Source organism: Triticum dicoccoides, chromosome 5A, assembly GCF_002162155.2.
Source record: "Triticum dicoccoides isolate Atlit2015 ecotype Zavitan chromosome 5A, WEW_v2.0, whole genome shotgun sequence".
In the NCBI taxonomy this organism is placed as follows: domain Eukaryota; kingdom Viridiplantae; phylum Streptophyta; class Magnoliopsida; order Poales; family Poaceae; genus Triticum; species Triticum dicoccoides.
In genome coordinates, this window is record NC_041388.1 from 645,567,215 (window position 1) to 645,585,373 (window position 18,159).

General features: G+C 46.6%; 1 protein-coding gene and 2 non-coding genes across 3 annotated transcripts; all 3 read right to left on the reverse strand.

Annotated features, from left to right (window-relative positions):
- Positions 1 to 986: 986 nt before the first annotated feature.
- On the reverse strand, positions 987 to 1,145 carry LOC119304444. Its single transcript, XR_005148272.1, has one exon. It is a non-coding gene; the product is annotated as a U1 spliceosomal RNA (small nuclear RNA).
- A 3,104-nt stretch (positions 1,146 to 4,249) lies between these two features.
- On the reverse strand, positions 4,250 to 4,410 carry LOC119304437. The gene has a single exon (XR_005148266.1). It is a non-coding gene; the product is annotated as a U1 spliceosomal RNA (small nuclear RNA).
- A 1,681-nt stretch (positions 4,411 to 6,091) lies between these two features.
- LOC119298245 (DNA-binding protein EMBP-1) lies at positions 6,092 to 9,487 on the reverse strand. Its single transcript, XM_037575720.1, has 9 exons — positions 9,314 to 9,487; positions 9,055 to 9,174; positions 8,835 to 8,941; positions 8,691 to 8,748; positions 8,538 to 8,589; positions 8,101 to 8,336; positions 7,577 to 7,654; positions 6,700 to 6,825; positions 6,092 to 6,597 (listed from the first exon to the last, which is right to left on the reverse strand). The coding sequence occupies exons 1-9, from the start codon at positions 9,485 to 9,487 to the stop codon at positions 6,475 to 6,477; spliced, it is 1,074 nt and encodes a 357-aa protein (XP_037431617.1). The 3' UTR covers positions 6,092 to 6,474.
- Positions 9,488 to 18,159: the final 8,672 nt, after the last annotated feature.

Genomic DNA, 18,159 nt, shown 5'->3' on the forward strand with positions numbered 1-18,159 from the left:
TCATGGTTTGTTTTTTTAAGTTGCATGCATGTGTCGAAATGGCAGGATACATGTACTGAAAAAACACACCTGGCTTGGTTTGGCGTATGGTTGCTGGCCCTGAACATCAAGAAGACATACATGTAGTGCATTGAACCTTATGCTTTGTGTTGATTAGCATGTGTGTACCTGCTCTTGAGTTGAGGGCTTGAGGCATACTTCCTATGAGTTTTGCGGGGTGTTGTTTGTTCATTTTAGCTCTGGTTCATTTTGCAGGGTGTTGATAACCTTGGTTGGTGGCAAATCTGAGTGTAAAGCTGTTGACGTTTTGTTTAGTTTCAGGCTCAATGAATGGAACTAAAGCTAGGTTTTCTTGTCTAGAATTTTTGCGGCGAAATGCTAAGTCTGTGTGGGGTGCATGGCTCTGCTTGAACTAACAAGTTAAAGTAAACCCTGCAGTGAGTTGAATCGGCTCTATCTACATGTCTCTGCATGTTCATAAGTTCAGTTCGAGCCAAATTTTAGCTAGTTGAATGTAACGCTAACAGGAAGGTAAAGGGCGTGAGAATGTACAACCGGGCAGCACGAGATGCATATATTTGGTCGTTCGCGTTGCCTAGAGAAACTTGGATCAGACCCCTCCAGCAATTGCTGAATTTTGTTTTCCCTCTTCAGAGAACAACTTGGGTCAGACCCCTCCAGCAATTGCTGAATTTTGTTTTGCCTCTTCAGAGAACAACACTAAGCGACCACTGCCTGAAGAAGACCCGGAGGACTGGATTTTCTTAAGCAGGCCAGGCAAGGACGGGTTCGTGGTTCGTGTTGCCAAGAGAAACTTGGATCAGAACCCTCCAGCAATTACTGAATTTCGTTCTCTGTTCAGAGAACACACTACCTGAAGAAACTGTTGTCTGTTCTGTTCAACAGATGAACCAGACTAGGAGCACTGCATTGTAACACCAGACTTAGTAAGCAGGCGAGGTCTGGCAAGGACCAAGATTAAATTTCAAAGGATTGGCTGGGGCCGCGCCCTCTATCACAAATTATGACGTTCATTCTCCCACTTGGGGAGATGATGGGCCAACGCACCCACCAAGTGCAATGTGGGCCATTGACCCAGACCACAGGCCTTCTTGATCGCCCGTCGACCCAGTCCCGGTAAGTAAGGAGCTAGGTCGCACCTCGCCCTACTCTTATAGGCTGCTCTTCTACTCGATGCTCCTCGGCTGGGCGAGGTGGTACTAAAAACCGAAGCACAGCAGCAGGGGCGAAGGGAAGCACGCGTTCTGGGAGGTTCGCTTCAGTCTCCGTTTCCCAGCGGGGCGATCACCACCTGTAGCCCACGCCGAGACAGCCCCTCGTCAGATATTCAAAAGAGTTTCAGTTTTTTCTTTTTTGCGGGGAAAAGAGTTTCAGTTTTGTAGTCCAATCCATTACAGTTTCAGCATGTAAAGCACAACAAGCTTCCCTCCAGTATAACCTCATACTGAACACGGTATCACTGCCATACCACAGGAGCTCTTCTGATGTCACTATTTACCAAAAGGGGGCGAAGAACTATCGGGCGATGGCGGGCATAGATAATATAAGTATCCCACTAATCTCCCTCGCCTTCTACTTCTTGGTTTGCACTTCAACCCCTTGATGTCACTATCAAGCGTTCTTACCAAGCTTTGCCGTCTCTGCCATGATGCGGATTGGACGCTTCAATCTGGATGCTCAAGGTAGTTACAACGCTAGGATGTTGAGGTTCCTAGGAAAGGAAACCCTTGCTCGAGATGACAAAGAGTTTAGCAACTATTGAGTCCCTTGTGGCTCACTGCCATGCAAATAGTTAAGGTGCAACCAGCGTTTTAGCTAGGTTGCTGTCTGAGTCTTAATGTTACGAACCTAGCTACTACTCAATCAGACAAACGGAATTGCTACTCTCTCAATTGATTCACCGAGTATCCAAGTCTGGTTACAAGAGGGAACGACCAGAGAGGAGGAACACTAGCCCTGGTCACGGTTCTTCGGTTCAGTTCTGATCCACCGGATGCCGAGATAGGTGAACTGGATGCTACTTAATACACTTTGCGCACACTTCCAGTTGTGGCCCACTGTCAGTATTTAACCATTCGTCACCGGCATACTTTTACAGATGGTGCTGGTCAGCTGCTGGTCTCCCTGACCTGCGGGACTCACCGTCCTGCTCATTGGTTTCAGGTTCAGTATTCTTGCCCGTCATGGTGTTGCCTGACTTGTCTTCAGTTTCATCAGTTAACATCCTTGGCCTGCTCTTTCTCTTTCTCTTGTTTTGCACCTACACGTTCTGCCATGGCGTGGTCTCGGCGTTTCTTGCACCAGTGCTGCATCCGGGGCGTTACACTTAACAGCCGTCAAGGATCATTGTGTGCTGGCTTTGTCCATATTCTCATGGTATTTGACGCTACAGGTGAGGTTGTACCGTAGACGATAAACGATGGACATTGCATGCTCCAACCTCTTGAGCGTTAGCACACTTAGCTATGACTATGGCTCACTTATGTCTAGCAAGTCTTGCGGACAGGCAATCCAGCCAGGAAGCTATTGTTTCCAGATGCCTCCTCTTCTTATTCGACTGACATGTAGCTTGCCTGTGAAACTTGGTTATTATTTTTCAAATTCCTCTAAGTTTTTCCAGCTACACTTCTAACATAGTTAGACGATTTGGTCGTGTTGGCTTGCTCTTTAGCATGAAGATAACATACTACTATTTATCGTGGAGGCCACTGGCTAGACGACCACTCTCACTTTGAGATTATGATGAAGTGATGTACTGCATCATAACTCACGATTTATGTTAGTCACCAACCATTAATGGGTTGCCGGTAAGTTAGCTAGGTATGACCTTACACAGGTCCATCTTATTAATGGTTGTGGATGACTGCACATGTATCATGTATGACTTTGAAATTGTATGTAGCATGCGAAATAATTGATGCAAAGTGACTGTCGGAACAAACTCTTGTGGGAGGAAGGAATTACCTATTTTTAAGGAATAAGGAGTGTATGGTGTCGTTTTATATCATGGTTCACCATATATAAAGGCTACTAGACTTCTCTAAACCACATAGAGCCCACGTTTATCCACGACTTTCTACTATGTTTTTATGGGCTGCTAGCTGTTTCGTGGTCGTTTAGCGAATTCCTTGTGAAAAGTTTGTTGCAATCATAAACTGTAGGTGCTAGAGCAAGAGAGGCATTATAGGCTGGCATAACTGTCACTGTATTTATCATTAAAATTTGTGTCCGCTTGGTGTTCTTCTTCGCAAAAAAAATAAATCGTCAACTTGCTTTGTACTAATGTAGAACGCTTTGGTGCAGTAGCCCACAACACTTGGTCGTATCTGCTCCACGAGTGACAAGTTTTAACTTCTAGGCTGCTTTGATCTAATCTCTGTCTGCTCTGCACACTTCAGCATGTGCTTTGTCTTAAAATGAATAGTACGTACTAGAACAGAATCGCGCAAAAGGAACACCAAGACTGTTGATTCAGTCTGTTGGGGCAGTTGCAACGGGTAATCAGCCCTGCTTGTACATTGATTTAATCTGCTCAGGGGACTGAAACATATCCCACGATTCATGTGGACGCGTAATGTAGTGTAGATAGTTCATCTTGGACATTTTGCAGTCTTGTTGTGCCACACTTGTATCAGAAGTTCAGAACCCTCCTGTGTTGTGTACCTTCAGTTCCATGAATGGCCTCTTCTTTTCTCGTGTTGAAAGAACGCACTGCCTGAACGTATGAGAGGCTGGAGCCAGCGTGCAGTTCAGCATGCATGGAAAATGTTGTTCATCTTTATTTAAGCCAGCTCTACCAGTCTGTTCCGAAAAATTGCTCTTCCAGCAGAGAACTGAACAGGAAAGTAGCCTTTTTGCAGCATGTGCCGTAGATGTTCACGGCGGGCAGGAGCTCTGAAGTTGTTGCAGGTAGTTCCATCCTGTAGTGTTTAGAGCTTAGTTAGAGACGGTGTTTGATTACTTGCTGGTTATTCTTATTTTGCTGGAAGCCTTGTCAATGTGTGAGCAAGGGATTCTCCTACTGGACGGGCGCATATGGTTTTGTTATAGTTTGCAGTGTTGTTTTTTCAGTTCACCGCAACTTAGTTTCAGGGAAGGCCAGATCATACGGCATTACGGCTCCCTCTGGTTGTGCAACAGATGAAACATACCAGACAAGGATTGGATTGCAAAAACAGACCGCATGTGCAAGCCAGGCCAGGGACCAAGATTTAATTTAAAAGAATTGGCAGGGGCCGCGCGAACGCGTACCCCCTCTACCACAAATTATGACGTTCATTCTCCCACTTGGGGAGATGATGGGCCAACGCACCCACCAAGTGCAATGTGGGCCATTGACCCAGGCCACGGGCCTTCTTGATCGCCCGTCGACCCCGTCCAGGTAAGTGAGGAGAACGTAGCACCTCGCCCTCCTCTTATAGCCAGCTCTCCCTCTCGATTCCCCTCGGCTAGGCGAGGTGGTACTAAAAACCGAAGCACGCAACGGCAGCGGGCGTGAAGGGGAGTCACGGGAGGCGCGCGGTCTGGGGAGGTTCGTTCCAGCGGGCTCGCGTTTGACCTGTATGGGCCTGAAGATAGGCGTGTGGGCTTGAAGAGCCGTAGCAGCTTTTGTGCCATTGCCCTCAAAAAATAAATATGCTAGGATTCTTCTCGTGCAGTTTGTTGCTCTCTCCTGAGAAAAATATTGAACCCATGGAAATTATTTCACTGTAATAAGAGATGACATAATGGCAATTCTAAAAAAACTCAGGGCAACTATGAAATAAGCTCATTGCAATTTCATCTTTTTACTTCCTTAATATATTTTCTCTCCTTTTTCTTTTGTTGTGCGGAATTTATTTATTTGCAACGAGGCAAAAGACTTCTCATTTCATTGATTAATAAGAGAGTTAAAATTGCTCTGTTAATTTGTAAAGAAACAAGGCTAAAACCGACATAATCCAAACCATAGAAAATGAGCACCATCGGCCAACCTGGCCGCCGGCATGGATCATATATAGCTATAAAGAAGAAAAGACATCCATCAAGGGGCCGCAAGCATCATAGTTATCACTGGTTGCCTCTGAACAAGGGACTCCGACTTCACTGAACAACCCCATCGACAAAGCTAGTGTGCAAACAGCTGCATAAAAAGGCAACATATGCCAACAGTGGGCCACACGCGCCAATGAACAACATCTCCGACTTTGAGGACGATCGCGAGGGGAAAACGCGGGGCTTGCGCGGACCAAGTGCTCCGCAAACAGCCACCGAGTGCGTATCATTGTCACCACACGAACACAACTCACCACAGCTCTGATTCCACAACAACCAAGCAAAACCACAGAAGAGCACATCAGACACGCCAGAAAAGAACCAACTAGTAGAACCCGATCCGCGACCCCAACATAAGATAGATTTTTAGCTGTTATTGGTAGTTTAGATTCATTCCGATGATTTTCTTAATATAGCTAAGCTCAAAGTAATTATATTGGGAACCATGTGTATAGTACGAGTAGCCACGCATCGACATTGCCAAGACAAAAGATATCCCAATCTATTTTAACACAAATATGGATAAGAAAATTGATATATTCGTGTCCAAATAAAATTACATGAGCTAATTAACCAATTTTAGCCCCAGTATTATCGAACATAAAAGCCTAATGAGTTGTCAATTTCAAATTTTACATGATTAAACTTACAGTAATTATTATGCATCATAGTAGTGTGTTTTTATGAACATATCTATCGTTGACTTATTATACGTTGCAAGTTGATTATTTTGTGTCACATATCTGTTGACTTATTTCTTTTAACTAACATGTTGCTATTATTTGTGTCTGTTCCAAATTCAGCAAACATCTGATATGTTCGTTCCGAATTGAGCAAACATCTGATGTGTATCCTTATTCTAGTAAACCCAATCCACATTTGTATTCGACGATATCCATATTCGCGTTTGTATTTGTTTTGAAAGTATGAAAATAGAAACGGTAAGTGCACTGTCCGATCCGTTTCAGCCCCTACCTCCATGTCCCAGCCGAGCGGGGAGAGACCCTCGCCAGGTACCAAAGAAAGTTTTACCAGTTTTGCAGTCCAATCTATTGCACTTTTAGCATGTACTAAACCACTAATGAAGCAGAGCTTCCCTAGATGATACTGAACACAGTATCACTACCACACCAGCAAGAGCTCTTCTCCCGTCCGGATGTCACTTCTTGTACTACACCAAAATATAACAAGAAATATAGTAATCTATCATACATTTATGTACACCATGTTTTACAAACAACTCATTGGCCAGCCATGACTAAGACCAAAAACCAAGTATGATTATGGAGCTTCAAAAGGGGGGTGAAACCCTATCGGGCGATGGCAGGGTTAGATAATAGGGAACTCCACCAATCTTCTTGACTTCTACTTACTGGTTGGCACTCGATCCAACCCCTCGCTGTTGCTGTTGAGCTTTTCTTATGAAGCTTTGCCGTGTCCTCCCTGATGCGGCTCGGGCGCTTCGACCTGGATGCTCAGGGTAGTCACAACGCTAGGGCCCTCTGACTGCTGCATTTTATCATCGTGACTTAGTATTTTACCCTGCATTAATCAGAAAACCACTGGTTACAGTCAGCAGTAAGATTGAGTTATGAAAATAACTTTGCCATCAAGGGCATGGACAGAGAGGGGTGTGGCATTCACCATCAGCTTTTTATTTTCTGTTTCCATGGTTTTGCAGTCCTTCTTAAGCTGGTCGAGTTCTGATCTGAGCGTGCCATTCGCTGCGGTCAGCTCACTTACCTTCTGGGCTAACTCTTCGCATTCTTGCTAGGTAGCATAAGAAGAAATCGAGATCAATTAGTATACTGTTTCAACGGTGAAATTTTATATCATCAAATAATCTTAAGTTAATTCATTTGCTGGCCTAGAAAATCGATACAGTGTTGTCTTACTTGCCTAAACTGGATATGTTTCGCTGTTCAGCTGAGTTCAAAATGTTAGATATATTACCCCCAAAAGATAATTTCAGCAACATGCAGGTAATAGGTCATAGGGACACTTGACTAAACATCCCTACTGTAATCAAGTCCAGTTAAAACAAATCAAGTATATTAGGCAGCATTGCTCAAGAAGCAGTAGAAAGTATATTCTAATTAAACTTCTAGAAGCCTGCGATGATCCCAGTTAACCAAAACTTTTAGTGATTGCATACTTCCCTACAAAGCCAACACTTAAATTTCTGAAACAATAAAAACTGGGTAATCCCATTTTAGCAATAAAAGCGAGAGAAATGCTTCCAAGATGACCAGGCCATCAGGCCAGCGGTGATTGTTTCAGACATTATGTCCAGCATAACCTATCTGGAGCATTCTCATGCGGAGAGATCCTTGTGCGGACCTAACTTAACAGTCAAACGTCCATAGTGTTGAACGTAAATTTTGTACCTATCATTTCTCTACTTCTAGTGCCACACACTCACCAGGAAATAAATAAGTGCAGGAAAGTACAAAACATTGTGTGAAGTATTTTTTTTTTCACATTCCCACTTGAGATTTTTCGTCTTTAGTACTGAGTGTACCTGTTTGCGTAATCTTGATCTCCTTGCAGACTCTCTGTTGGATTGTTTCCTTCTCTCCCTCTTCAGTTCCCGTTCATCCTGCAAAAACAAAGATAAATCTTGCAGAACATTGCAAAAATTCACTCGCAGAAACATCCGGGTGGTCACGAGTGACCAGTAACTATAGATTCATATTTAATAACCAATGGTATTTGCGGGCATAAAATTTCTGACTTAGGTGCTGCTTCGGTAATATATACGTATTAGAGATTGATTGCTCGTCACGGCCTCAAGAGTATGGTTGTTATAATCATATAAGATGCAATCTGAAAAACATTTACATGCTATTTGTCACCACACTTTTATAAAAGAGGGCTAAAGTCCGCAAGTAAATGCACTATTCAATTTCCAAAATGAGAGGAAAACTACTGGTCATTCATGACAATTACCAATTTATCACGCTCTCAAAAATCATAACAGTGCAGAGGCTGGAAGTCTAGGAGAAACTTCCTTTGAAGAAACGAATTCATAAAGGAAAACTATACCATCTGAGACAGCGAAGCGTTACTCTGGGAAGAAGCTGCGGCGTTCACCTCCCCCTGCACCAAGGAGGATGGAGAAGCGCTCAAGGGATCCATCCCAATATTCAAGTTTGGTGCAGCACTGGTGAGTGCCGCCCTCCCAGGCGCCAAAACCAACAGTTTGGATGCAGACCTCTCCTTGTCTTCCAATGGCGGCTCGGTTACAGCATTCTGCACTGTGGCAGCCTGAGATGGTTCACCTGAAAATGCCAATTGTCATTCTCACATACTACCAACATAGACAAACTACTCCTTGCAGCACTCTCTTAGGGTGCAATGACACAAATCCAAGCCCACTTCTTCCTTTGTATGAAGTGTAACTGGTCCAGTCATCGTCTTTTCAAACTAACCCATCATACCTTGTATCCAAGAATTATGGTTTGTGATAACTGATAACCCACCTTCTGTTTTCGCAGCGCCGGACTTTCTCCTCTTGGCGGATGATGATGAGCCCTGGACAGATTACATAAACACATGTGAAATTGTGGATCAACCAAAACTAACAATCAAAGATTGCTAGAAAAGCATAATTCAGACAATGCCAAACGAGGCACCTTCTGATTGGCGCCGGCGTCTCCCTTCTCCGATGACCCCTGGCTCCCGGCATCGCCACTGTGCAAGCCATATCAGTTCAGTCCACCCGGCCAACAGACAAAGAAGAACACAAATGCGAGCACAGATTAGAAACCACGCCGTACCTCCCGGAGCTGGAATTGATCTCGCCGGAAGGGACACGCTGTGTCTTCCCCACCCTCTTCCCTTTCCCCGCCGCCGACGCAGACTCGCCGGCCATGTAAGGCACCCCCTGCACAGAGCAGAACGCGGCAGACAATTAATTTCGCACACGGCCGCACAACCACGTACGGTCAGGTCCAATTTCGCCAGAAAATAAACGAGGGAGAGGAGCTCGGCATTTACCGCGGCCATGGAGGCGTGCGCGTGCGCGTGCGCGTAGTACGCCGCCGCGGGGTGGTGGTACATGGGGAACGGCACCGGCGCGCCGTACGCCGCCCCCGGCCCGGCCGCCACCAGGCCGTGCTGCTGCGCCCCGCCGCGAAAGAGGAAAAAAACTGATCAGAACTCAAAGCCCCGCCACCAACAAGGCAACAACGCCACCCCGCCGCCGCGGGTCTGCGGCCCGGGAGCGGCTCTAGGAGAGGAGGATCGCGTCGCGTACCTGGGCCTGCGGCGGCAGCGGCCACGCGGCGTAGGGGTGCCCGGCGGCGGAGGCGGCGGCCGCGTAGTAGGCGTGCATCGAGGCGGCCCACTCCGCGTGCGCCTGCGCGGGGGTCCCGCCCCCGGCGGCCGGCGGCCGGTCGTCGCCGGACGTCGCGGAGGAGGAGGACGCCATGGCGCGCGTGAGGGTTCGATCTGCGGAGCGCTGCGGCCGCGGGGCGGGGTGGAGGGGGAGGATACCGCGCGGGCGGGAGCGAGGGGAGGCGGGGGGCGGTGGCTCGCCGGCTCGCCGCTTGGCTCGGGTACTGGTCCCTTTCTGGTCGCTTCGGGCGGGGCGGTGAGCGGGGGCGGCGCAGGGTGTCCACGTGTCGGCGGAGGTGGCACGCGGTTGGCGGTGGCCCAGTTCAAGTCCGGTTCAAATTTTCGTCCGACTGCGACGGTTCACAAGAACTTGGCTACCAATTTTTATTTTTTTCGAAACCTCCACTCTCCGGATTTTATTCATTCAGCGATAGCAAATCCGAGTGCATAGCGCAACTCAGAAAACCAGGGATTACATTAGAGTATGTAGCAACATTCTCTACAACTAAAGCTTCCTTAGCACAAATATGAGCAACAAAGTTAACTAGACGGCTAGCATAACGAAGTTGAAATCCCTGAAAAAACGGCAACTCCTCCTGCATCTATTGGAAGATATGGAATCCCTTCGATTTGCCTCTCAGCCTACCTTCCCATAGTTGAACAACATTGAGGCAATCTGTCTCGACTATCACATTCTGATAGTTCTTCTCCCTCGCAAGCAAAGTAGCATCTCTGCAAGCCAAAATCTCCAGTGTCAGGGGATCAACCACCCCTTGGTAGCCAGTGCACCGCGACACTAGTAGTCTGCCTTCGCTGTTACGAGCAACTACGCCGGTGCCACCTTTTGCACTAGCCGTGTCGACTGCATCGTCGACATTCATCTTGACAACCCCGGTCATCGGCGCCTCCCATCGCTGCTGCTCATTTACAGCAGGTGTATGTGTCTTGGGGGGAAGCTCCCGCGTCCCCACAATTTCAGCAATAATCTCCATGGACCGCTTTGGTTGATATCTTTCTTCATGATGAGTGAACCTGTTTCGGCTGCTCCAAATAGCCCACATCACCGTAATGCCAATAGCTGCATCTTTCTTTGGCACCCAGCTAGCATCGAGCAAGTCAGTAGCCCAAGTGTGTGGATGGAGTCGGGGCATCTTTATAGCAAATACAGTTTGTGCCTCCATCCAAAATAACTTGGCATGATCACATGTTATCAAACAGTGATGGTGAAAGTGTGTTATATTGACTAGAGGGGGGTGAATAGGCGATTTTTATGAAAGTCTTCAAAACGTGGAAGTTATGAAGACAAATGATAGAAATAAACCTATTACCCTCTGCAGCGGAAGGTAGACTACACTAGGCAAGCCATAGTCAAGTATTCAATAGAGTGACAACACAATGACTAATAGCAGTAATGTAGTAAGGATCAGGTAGGAAGATATTATGAAGCCAAACCGAACACGCAGTCACTCAGTGAAGATAAAAGATAGTGCAATCATACAATGACTTCACAAGGAGTAACAGTACGTAAAGAGAAAGGAAGGATGAAACCATGACTCGTTGAAGACAATGATGTGTTGGACCAGTTCCAGTTGATGTGACAACTGTACGTCTGGTTAGGGCGGCTAGGTATTTAAATCTGAGGACACACAGTCCCGGACACCCAGTCCTGAACACGCAGCTCAGGACACCCAGTCCTCACCGTATTCCCCTTGAACTAAGGTCACACAGACCTTGCCCAATCACTCTGGTAAGTCTTCAAGGTAGACTCCCAAACCTTCACAGACTTTGTTCACCGGCAATCCACAATGTCTCTTGGATGCTCAGAACGCGACGCCTAACCGGCTGGAGGATTCACAGTTCTCAAGTGTAATAAGTCTTCAGATCACACAGACAAGAAGACTTAAGTGATGCCTAATTCTCTTTGGCTCTGGGTGGTTAGGGCTTTATCCTCGCTAGGAATTCTCTCTCAAATGCTTCGAGGTGGGTTGCTCTCAAACGACAAAAGCCGTACACTAACTCTGAGTAGCCAACCGTTTATGGTTGTAGGGGGTGGGCTATTTATAGCCACTAGGCAACCCGACCTGATTTGTCCGAAATGACCCTGGGTCACTAAGGAACTGACACGTGTTCCAACGGTCAGATTTCAAACTCACACGACAACTTTACTTGGGCTACAAGCAAAGCTGACTTGTCCGACTCTGGACAAGATTCGCTCTCATAGTCTTCACTCGAAGACATAGGTTTTGTTTAAGCATCACTTCAGTCATTCTGAATGGTTCTCTTGGACCCCACTTAACAGTACGGTGGTTCCTATGACTCAACAAGGAAGAGGAAAAAGAGCTACGAAAGATCTAAGTCTTTGAGCTCCACAGGCTTCATGCGATGCCTTCTCTTGTCATAGTCTTCAATGTGAATATCTTCATATACCACCTTTGACATCAATGTCTTGATACATTTTTAGGGGTCATCTCTGGTAAGAAAACCGAATCAATGAGGGACTTCTACCTGTGTTATCCTGCAATTCTCACAAACACATTAGTCCCTCAACTAGGTTTGTCGTCAATACTCCAGAACCAACTAGGGGTGGCACTAGATGCACTTACAATCTCCCCCTTTTTGGTGATTGATGACAAACTAGTTGAAGTTTTCAACGGGGAATATAATATGTGAAATTGTAAAGGATAAGGAATTGTCTTCATAAGTTGCAAGGGCTCCCCCTGAAGATGTGCATATAAGTAATTTGCTTTTGGAATGCAAATGCACATGGCAGGTTGTGCTTGTGGAGATCCTCTTCAACTTATGATGACAATTCACTATGCATGTGAAGGTATGTGAAGATAATGACATGCATAATGGAAAATGGACGTCTGCAAAATGATCTAAGTGCCGAATTTATCGTCGCACATGCGGAATTTATCATCGCATCACAAAATGGCAAATAGGTAGCAGATGACCATCGAGTTTAAGTGTTACAACTCAAAGAACCAAATGTATCAAAATGAGAGTTGTAAACACGAAGCAAAATATAAAGCACCCGCCCATATAGACCCGTTTGAAGACTATCAAACTCATATGCTTCTCCCCCTTTTGTCAGTAAGGACCAAAAAGGTTTGAAGACATAGAGCATCTACTCGTTCCCATGAAGAGTAGGTGAAGCAGCAGGGTCGTTGGTGGTGTTTGGCGGTGCAGAAGAGCTTGGAGCAGAGTCGAAGCGTGCTGAAGGAGGTGGCGGTGAAGTAGCATCGTCTTCATCCTCGATCACTCTAGCATTCACAGTTGCAGCAGAGGAAGAGAACTCAGAGTCTTCAAGAGATGGAGTTCGTCGCAGCACTGCCCTTCGAGGAGGTGTGGAGTCAAACTTGAAGCGCTCAGAGAAGCCATCCTCTTGAAGATCATCTTCAGAACACATCAGCATCAGCCCTTTCCATGTGCGGCGAGAGGTTTCATGGGCAACAAAAGCATTCTTGGTGGCAAGATTGCGAATGCGATTAACATCCACCAAGAGGCTTTGCATTTGACGCTTCAGCCAGTCATGATGTCTATCCTGTTTCTGATGAAGAGCCACAAGAAGCTCTCGGTCATTGAGAACACGAGTGCACTTCTTGGGTCGTGGAGCAGTTGTACTGTTAGTGGCTTCAGTGAGAGCAGGATGCGGTGCACGTGTAGTGCCAGCCAAAGGAGACACACGAGCGACTGCTTCAACTCCTTCAATGTTCTGAGAAAAACTCTGATGCTCTGCATTCTGAAGACTTAGAGGTTCCTTGGCAGGCTCAGGATAGATGGCTTCAATAGACATATCCACATCAGGCAGAAAAATCTGATGATTGCAAGCAGATGGCTGATATGAGATAGTGGAGTGAAGTTTGATCAGCCGCATGACCCATGGGGCGTAGAACTTCAAACCAAACAGATCAGAGCCCGATGCAGCAAGTTGGCGAATGAAGAAGTCATGTGCATTGAAGCATTTTCCATGAAGAATATAGAAGACCAAAGTCTTCATTACACCTTCCAGCTTGGCATGTGGAGAGTGCCCTTTGATGGGCCAGAGAGTTCGCCTTATGATGTGATAAATAGTCCTTGGCAGATACTCTAGGTCTTCAACAAAGAACTCTTTGGGATATGCAGCATCTTGGGGTAATGGCTTCATCATACTGAGCATCTGACTCATGTTAGGTTCAGGCCTCTGAAAGATGCTCTCCACAACTTCACTATGAAGTTGACAGCCAGATTCGTAGAGATCGCCGGGAGTGGGCAGACCAGTGAGCTCAATGATGTCAAAGGCTTTGGCTTCGTGATGAACGTTTCCTGTCATCCACACCAGGACCCAAGTCTTCGAATCTCTGTTATACCCGCGGATGTGAAGTGTGGCATAAAATTGGAGCAGCAACTCTTCATTCCAATGCTCTTGGTCAGTGATGAATGGCAGCAATCCAACTTCTTTGAAGCAATTCAGAGCTTCTTCCAGATAGGGCAGACTAGCTATTGCTTCAATGTCAAGACGCTTGTGTGGGAAGATGTGACCTTGATTGTAGAGAATGCAAGAGTAATAGCTTCGCTGCGGATAGCTCCAGAACCGATCAGATGATATTCTTTCCCTTGAGTAGGGGTTCCTGAAGCTATTGAAGAATGTGTTGTCTGCTCTAAAGCCATTGATATTGAAGGATCCAGATGCTGATGCAGGACCTGGGAATCTGAGCAATCTTGGGATTGGCTTCTGTACCTAAGGCCTGTGCTCAACATGATAGTCGAACTGAGGACCGGCAGCAGGCGCGGGAACAGAAGCAGTGGGATCAGTGGCTTCGTTGACTTCTGATGCTTTTGTTGGGGAGGGCTCCACATTAGCTTCAGCCATGACAGCGTCAGTGGCTTCATTGGTGTTGGTGGTGGCAGCCTCAATATTTTCAACCTCCACTGGACGAGCTGGAGGGTCGGTCACAATCACGTTCTCCTCGAGAACCGCTTCTTGGTGGAACAGGGGAGTAGCAGCTTGTGGGACTTCTTCTTCATTGGCTGATGCAGCCGGAATGTCTTCAGCAGTTTCAGCTTCAGACGTAGAGACTGGAGGCCTTGGTCCTTTGCGAAGCCTGCGCAACGCAGGCGACGCCTGTGTAGTTGGAGTTGGCTGGGCCTCAAAGTCTTCTTCCTCTTGTGGGCGATCAGCCCATGAAGCATCCTGAGCAATTGGCGTCAGAGGACGACCAATGCTGATGAGTTCGCTATGCTCGAGCTGAGGAAGGACTGCACCATCTTCTACATGGTCATGGTGACCAATGTCTTCAGCAGCGATGGGGTCAGCTGCTGGAAAGTCTTCAGCTTCATGAGCCTCTGTGAAAGTAGGCTCATGGATTGTCAGTTGGCGTTCAGCGTCAGGACGAACCATGGAAATGGGTTCAACAATCAAAGGCTCTATGGGAGCAGCCCGTTCTTTCTTCGTCTTCCTCTTCTTCTTGGAGGGGGCAGTAGGAGAGGCTTCAGGATATTTCCTCTTCCGGGCTTCAGCCTCAGCAGTCCTTGTCTTCTTCAGCTCTGAAGTAGTTGACCGGCCTTTTGGCTTCAAGCCAGTCATTCTAGTTGGGAAGACAATGGGATCTGCTTCCTGCCTTGGTGCGTCGGGTTCAGCCGTAGCGGGCTTCTTCTTCTTCTTTGCAGCCATTCTAGGGTCGATGCCAGGACGCCCAAGGGCCTTGCACTTCTCAGCCTCATTGTAGGCTTGCACACATCTATCGGCCAGAACCTTCATGCGCTCACGAGAACCCTGAGCTTCTGCACGTTTCTTGAGAAAGGCTTCCTTGAGCTCGTGCAGCATAATCTTGAAGTTCTTCACCTCTTGCATGCTGAGCTTGGCCATATGCTTCTTGAACTGAGCCTTTTCATAGTCAATCTTTTGCTTCAGTTCGACGATGCGTTGAGCGAGAGCTAGCTCTGAAGCAATGGCGCCATGGAAGGCGACACTGAGGCCAATGGGTAGTTGCAGATCTTCAAAGCTGATGTTTGGCGTGTCAAACCACTCATCAATGAAGTTGTGGATGATTGTCACGTCAAAGAGAGGTAGATCATTGAAGATTTCTGCTTCTTCTTTGCTCTTGATGAGTTGCTCAAGAGCGTCATCTGCAAGATCTTCATCACTTGACAGATCAATGGCATCATTGCGCAGAATGGCAGCAGCTGTTAGCTTTTGGCCGGTGTGTGGCAGAGGCATCTTGACCGTCTAGGGCTTGGAGATGCATGACAAATCTTCAGACTGCACACTGTCTTCAGGAGGTGAAGTTGCCAGTGGCTTTGCCCGTGAGATTTTTGGAGCAAAAGCAGGCTTTGAAGCTTTAAGCTGCTTCTTTGGCTTCGGCACTGCAGGCGCTTCATCTGATTCAGCGTCATCTGCAGGCTCATCCAAGGTTGTCCCTTGAACCAAGATATGGGTGATGAGACCTTCAAGGTTGTAGAAAGGACCGACGACATTGGGTTCTGCATCACGTGTGCCGTCAGCCCTTGGAGCAGAAGGACCAGGGTTGAAGTCTAGTCCTAATGTCTTCTTGTTCTGCTTTGCCGAGTTCTGGGCAAACTGGAAGTTGCGTTTGAACAGAATGTCGTCACGACACCATAGCAGGGACGATGGGTCAGCATCCACAGGCTGTGGTCCATGGACCATACAGGGATAGCAATGGCTTCATCTCTGGTCCTGGGTTGAAGATTTTTATAGAGGATGTCTCCCCATGGTCGCTTGATAGCATTCTTTTCAGCATATTCCTTGGTCACAAATCTGTACTTGAACCACTGTTCTGCCCAATAGCGTCGAATCCATTGGATTCACGTCTTGCGCTGATTGTAATCCTCTTCAGGATCTGTCTTGTACAGCTCTGAGATGTCATCGGGCAGATCTCTTGATGTTTCTCCACGACGCTTTCTGCCACCCTTCCTTGCTGATTTCTCTGAAGCCATGAACTTTAAACTGAAAGGCTTCAATACGTTCAGAGGCTTCAAAGGTTTTCGCTTGCTGGACAAACAGGAACTGACTTCGGGAGAATTTATATGATGCTGTAAGAATTCTGCAAATGAATGCAGACTATGAGAACCAAGGGATTCTCCCACGGACATGTACCTGTGACAGCATTAAGGTGCGAGGGAAGGGGAAGAGGTCATATGCATTCTCAGAAGATTTTGAAGATAAATCAGTTTAGAAGACATTGACCTCATCGTGCGAAGACATTCACTCATAGACAAGGAGTTGGTTCCAGATTAGTACGAATCCACGGATCAGTACAAGTGAGGAATCTAACTACTTTGTGAAGCATAAGTGAATATACTAGGCATGTTATGAGATGCAGTATGAAAGAGATCCAACTTGTGTGAACAGAAACTGCTTGTGGTAGAAAGTGATAAAGCTATAGGATCAAAGAGGCCGTAAAAAGGAGGTTTTATTTACCACACGAAGAACTGCTAGACAGAGTGGAAGAGGAGGCCGAGCAGTTCGATCGTCCGTGCCCTAACTTGGCGACGGAGGACACCTACGGTGATGGCGGAGAAGACGATGTCCCTGGTCGGTGTGAAGACGGCGTCGGAGAGGTTGCGGTAGCGAAGCGCTTCGTTGCCGGCGTCATCGAGGGCTAGCGGTGGCGCTAGGGTTCGTGCGAGAGTGGAAGAAGAGATAATGACTGCTGTGAGGTGTGTATTTATAGGTACAGGGGCTGCACTGCGTTATTACACAGGTGCCCCTGGCGTTTCGCATCTGAGGAACACGTGGCCATTATGCAGCATATTGGAGTTTGTTCCATGTCCCACGCATGCCTGGATTGTCGGGTGGTCATTCCCACTTCTCCGGGTTTCAGGTGGAGGAATGAGCATTGAAAACGGACTTAATGGTTGTCTCTGTATCTTCTGCTGACAAGGACGCGGAGAAGACATTCGACTGTTTTCAATAGAATGCATATGATTTGGAGAGATAGAGTTTGAGATAGAAAGCATAGAGAGGTTAGGGTCCGATCACATTCACTTAGTTCAAAGGATTCAACAAGAAGACATAGATATAAGTGAATGATGTAGAGGACAGAACACCAGTACACATATATATATTCGACATAATGAAGATAATCATGAAGACAAGTTGAGATTGGAGCCAAACCAAATGTGAAGACATAGCAAATGTAACGCCATGAGTGAAACACTTCAAACAGAATATTTGGTGGTGGCGTTACCCACCGTATAGGAAGTATTAGACCCAGACACGGCGCACAATTATCGTGGCGCTCCGAAGTCAAATTCCACATTAATGTATTCACACTTAGAATGTATGTCTTCATTGATTGAAGATATACTTTACTTCGTGTGTTGCACATCTAAGTCATCAATATGCATAAGTGTTAGGATGTGTGCCTGATCACATGACATTTGAGGATTCCAGGATATTTAGCTCACACCATAACTTGCAAAATCTCTTCTCATCCAAGGGCTTGGTGAAGATATCTGCCAATTTCTCTTCAGTGTTGACGTGTATGATATCAATATCTTCCTTCACAACATGATCTCTGAGAAAGTGATGACGAATCTCAATGTGCTTTGTCTTCGAGTGCTGAACTGGGTTGTTGGCAATCTTGATGGCGCTTTCATTGTCGCAGTAGAGTGGCACTTGCTTTAGATGAATGCCATAGTCCTTGAGTGTTTGCTTCATCCACATAAGTTGAGCGCAGCAAGATCCAGCAGCAATGTATTCAGATTCAGCAGTGGAGAGAAAATACACAGTTCTGCTTTTTTGAAGACCAACATACAAGTGAT

Bases quoted from the DNA above. Each gene is read 5' to 3' on its own strand.
- LOC119298245 (XM_037575720.1), bottom strand. From the start codon at position 9,487: ATGGCGTCCTCCTCCTCCGCGACGTCCGGCGACGACCGGCCGCCGGCC. The intron at 8,590-8,690 runs GTGCCTCGTTTG...TAATCTGTCCAG, and splicing joins ACGCCGGCGCCAATCAGAAG to GGCTCATCATCATCCGCCAA. The intron at 8,337-8,537 runs GTGGGTTATCAG...TGGCATTTTCAG, and splicing joins CGGCGCTGCGAAAACAGAAG to GTGAACCATCTCAGGCTGCC.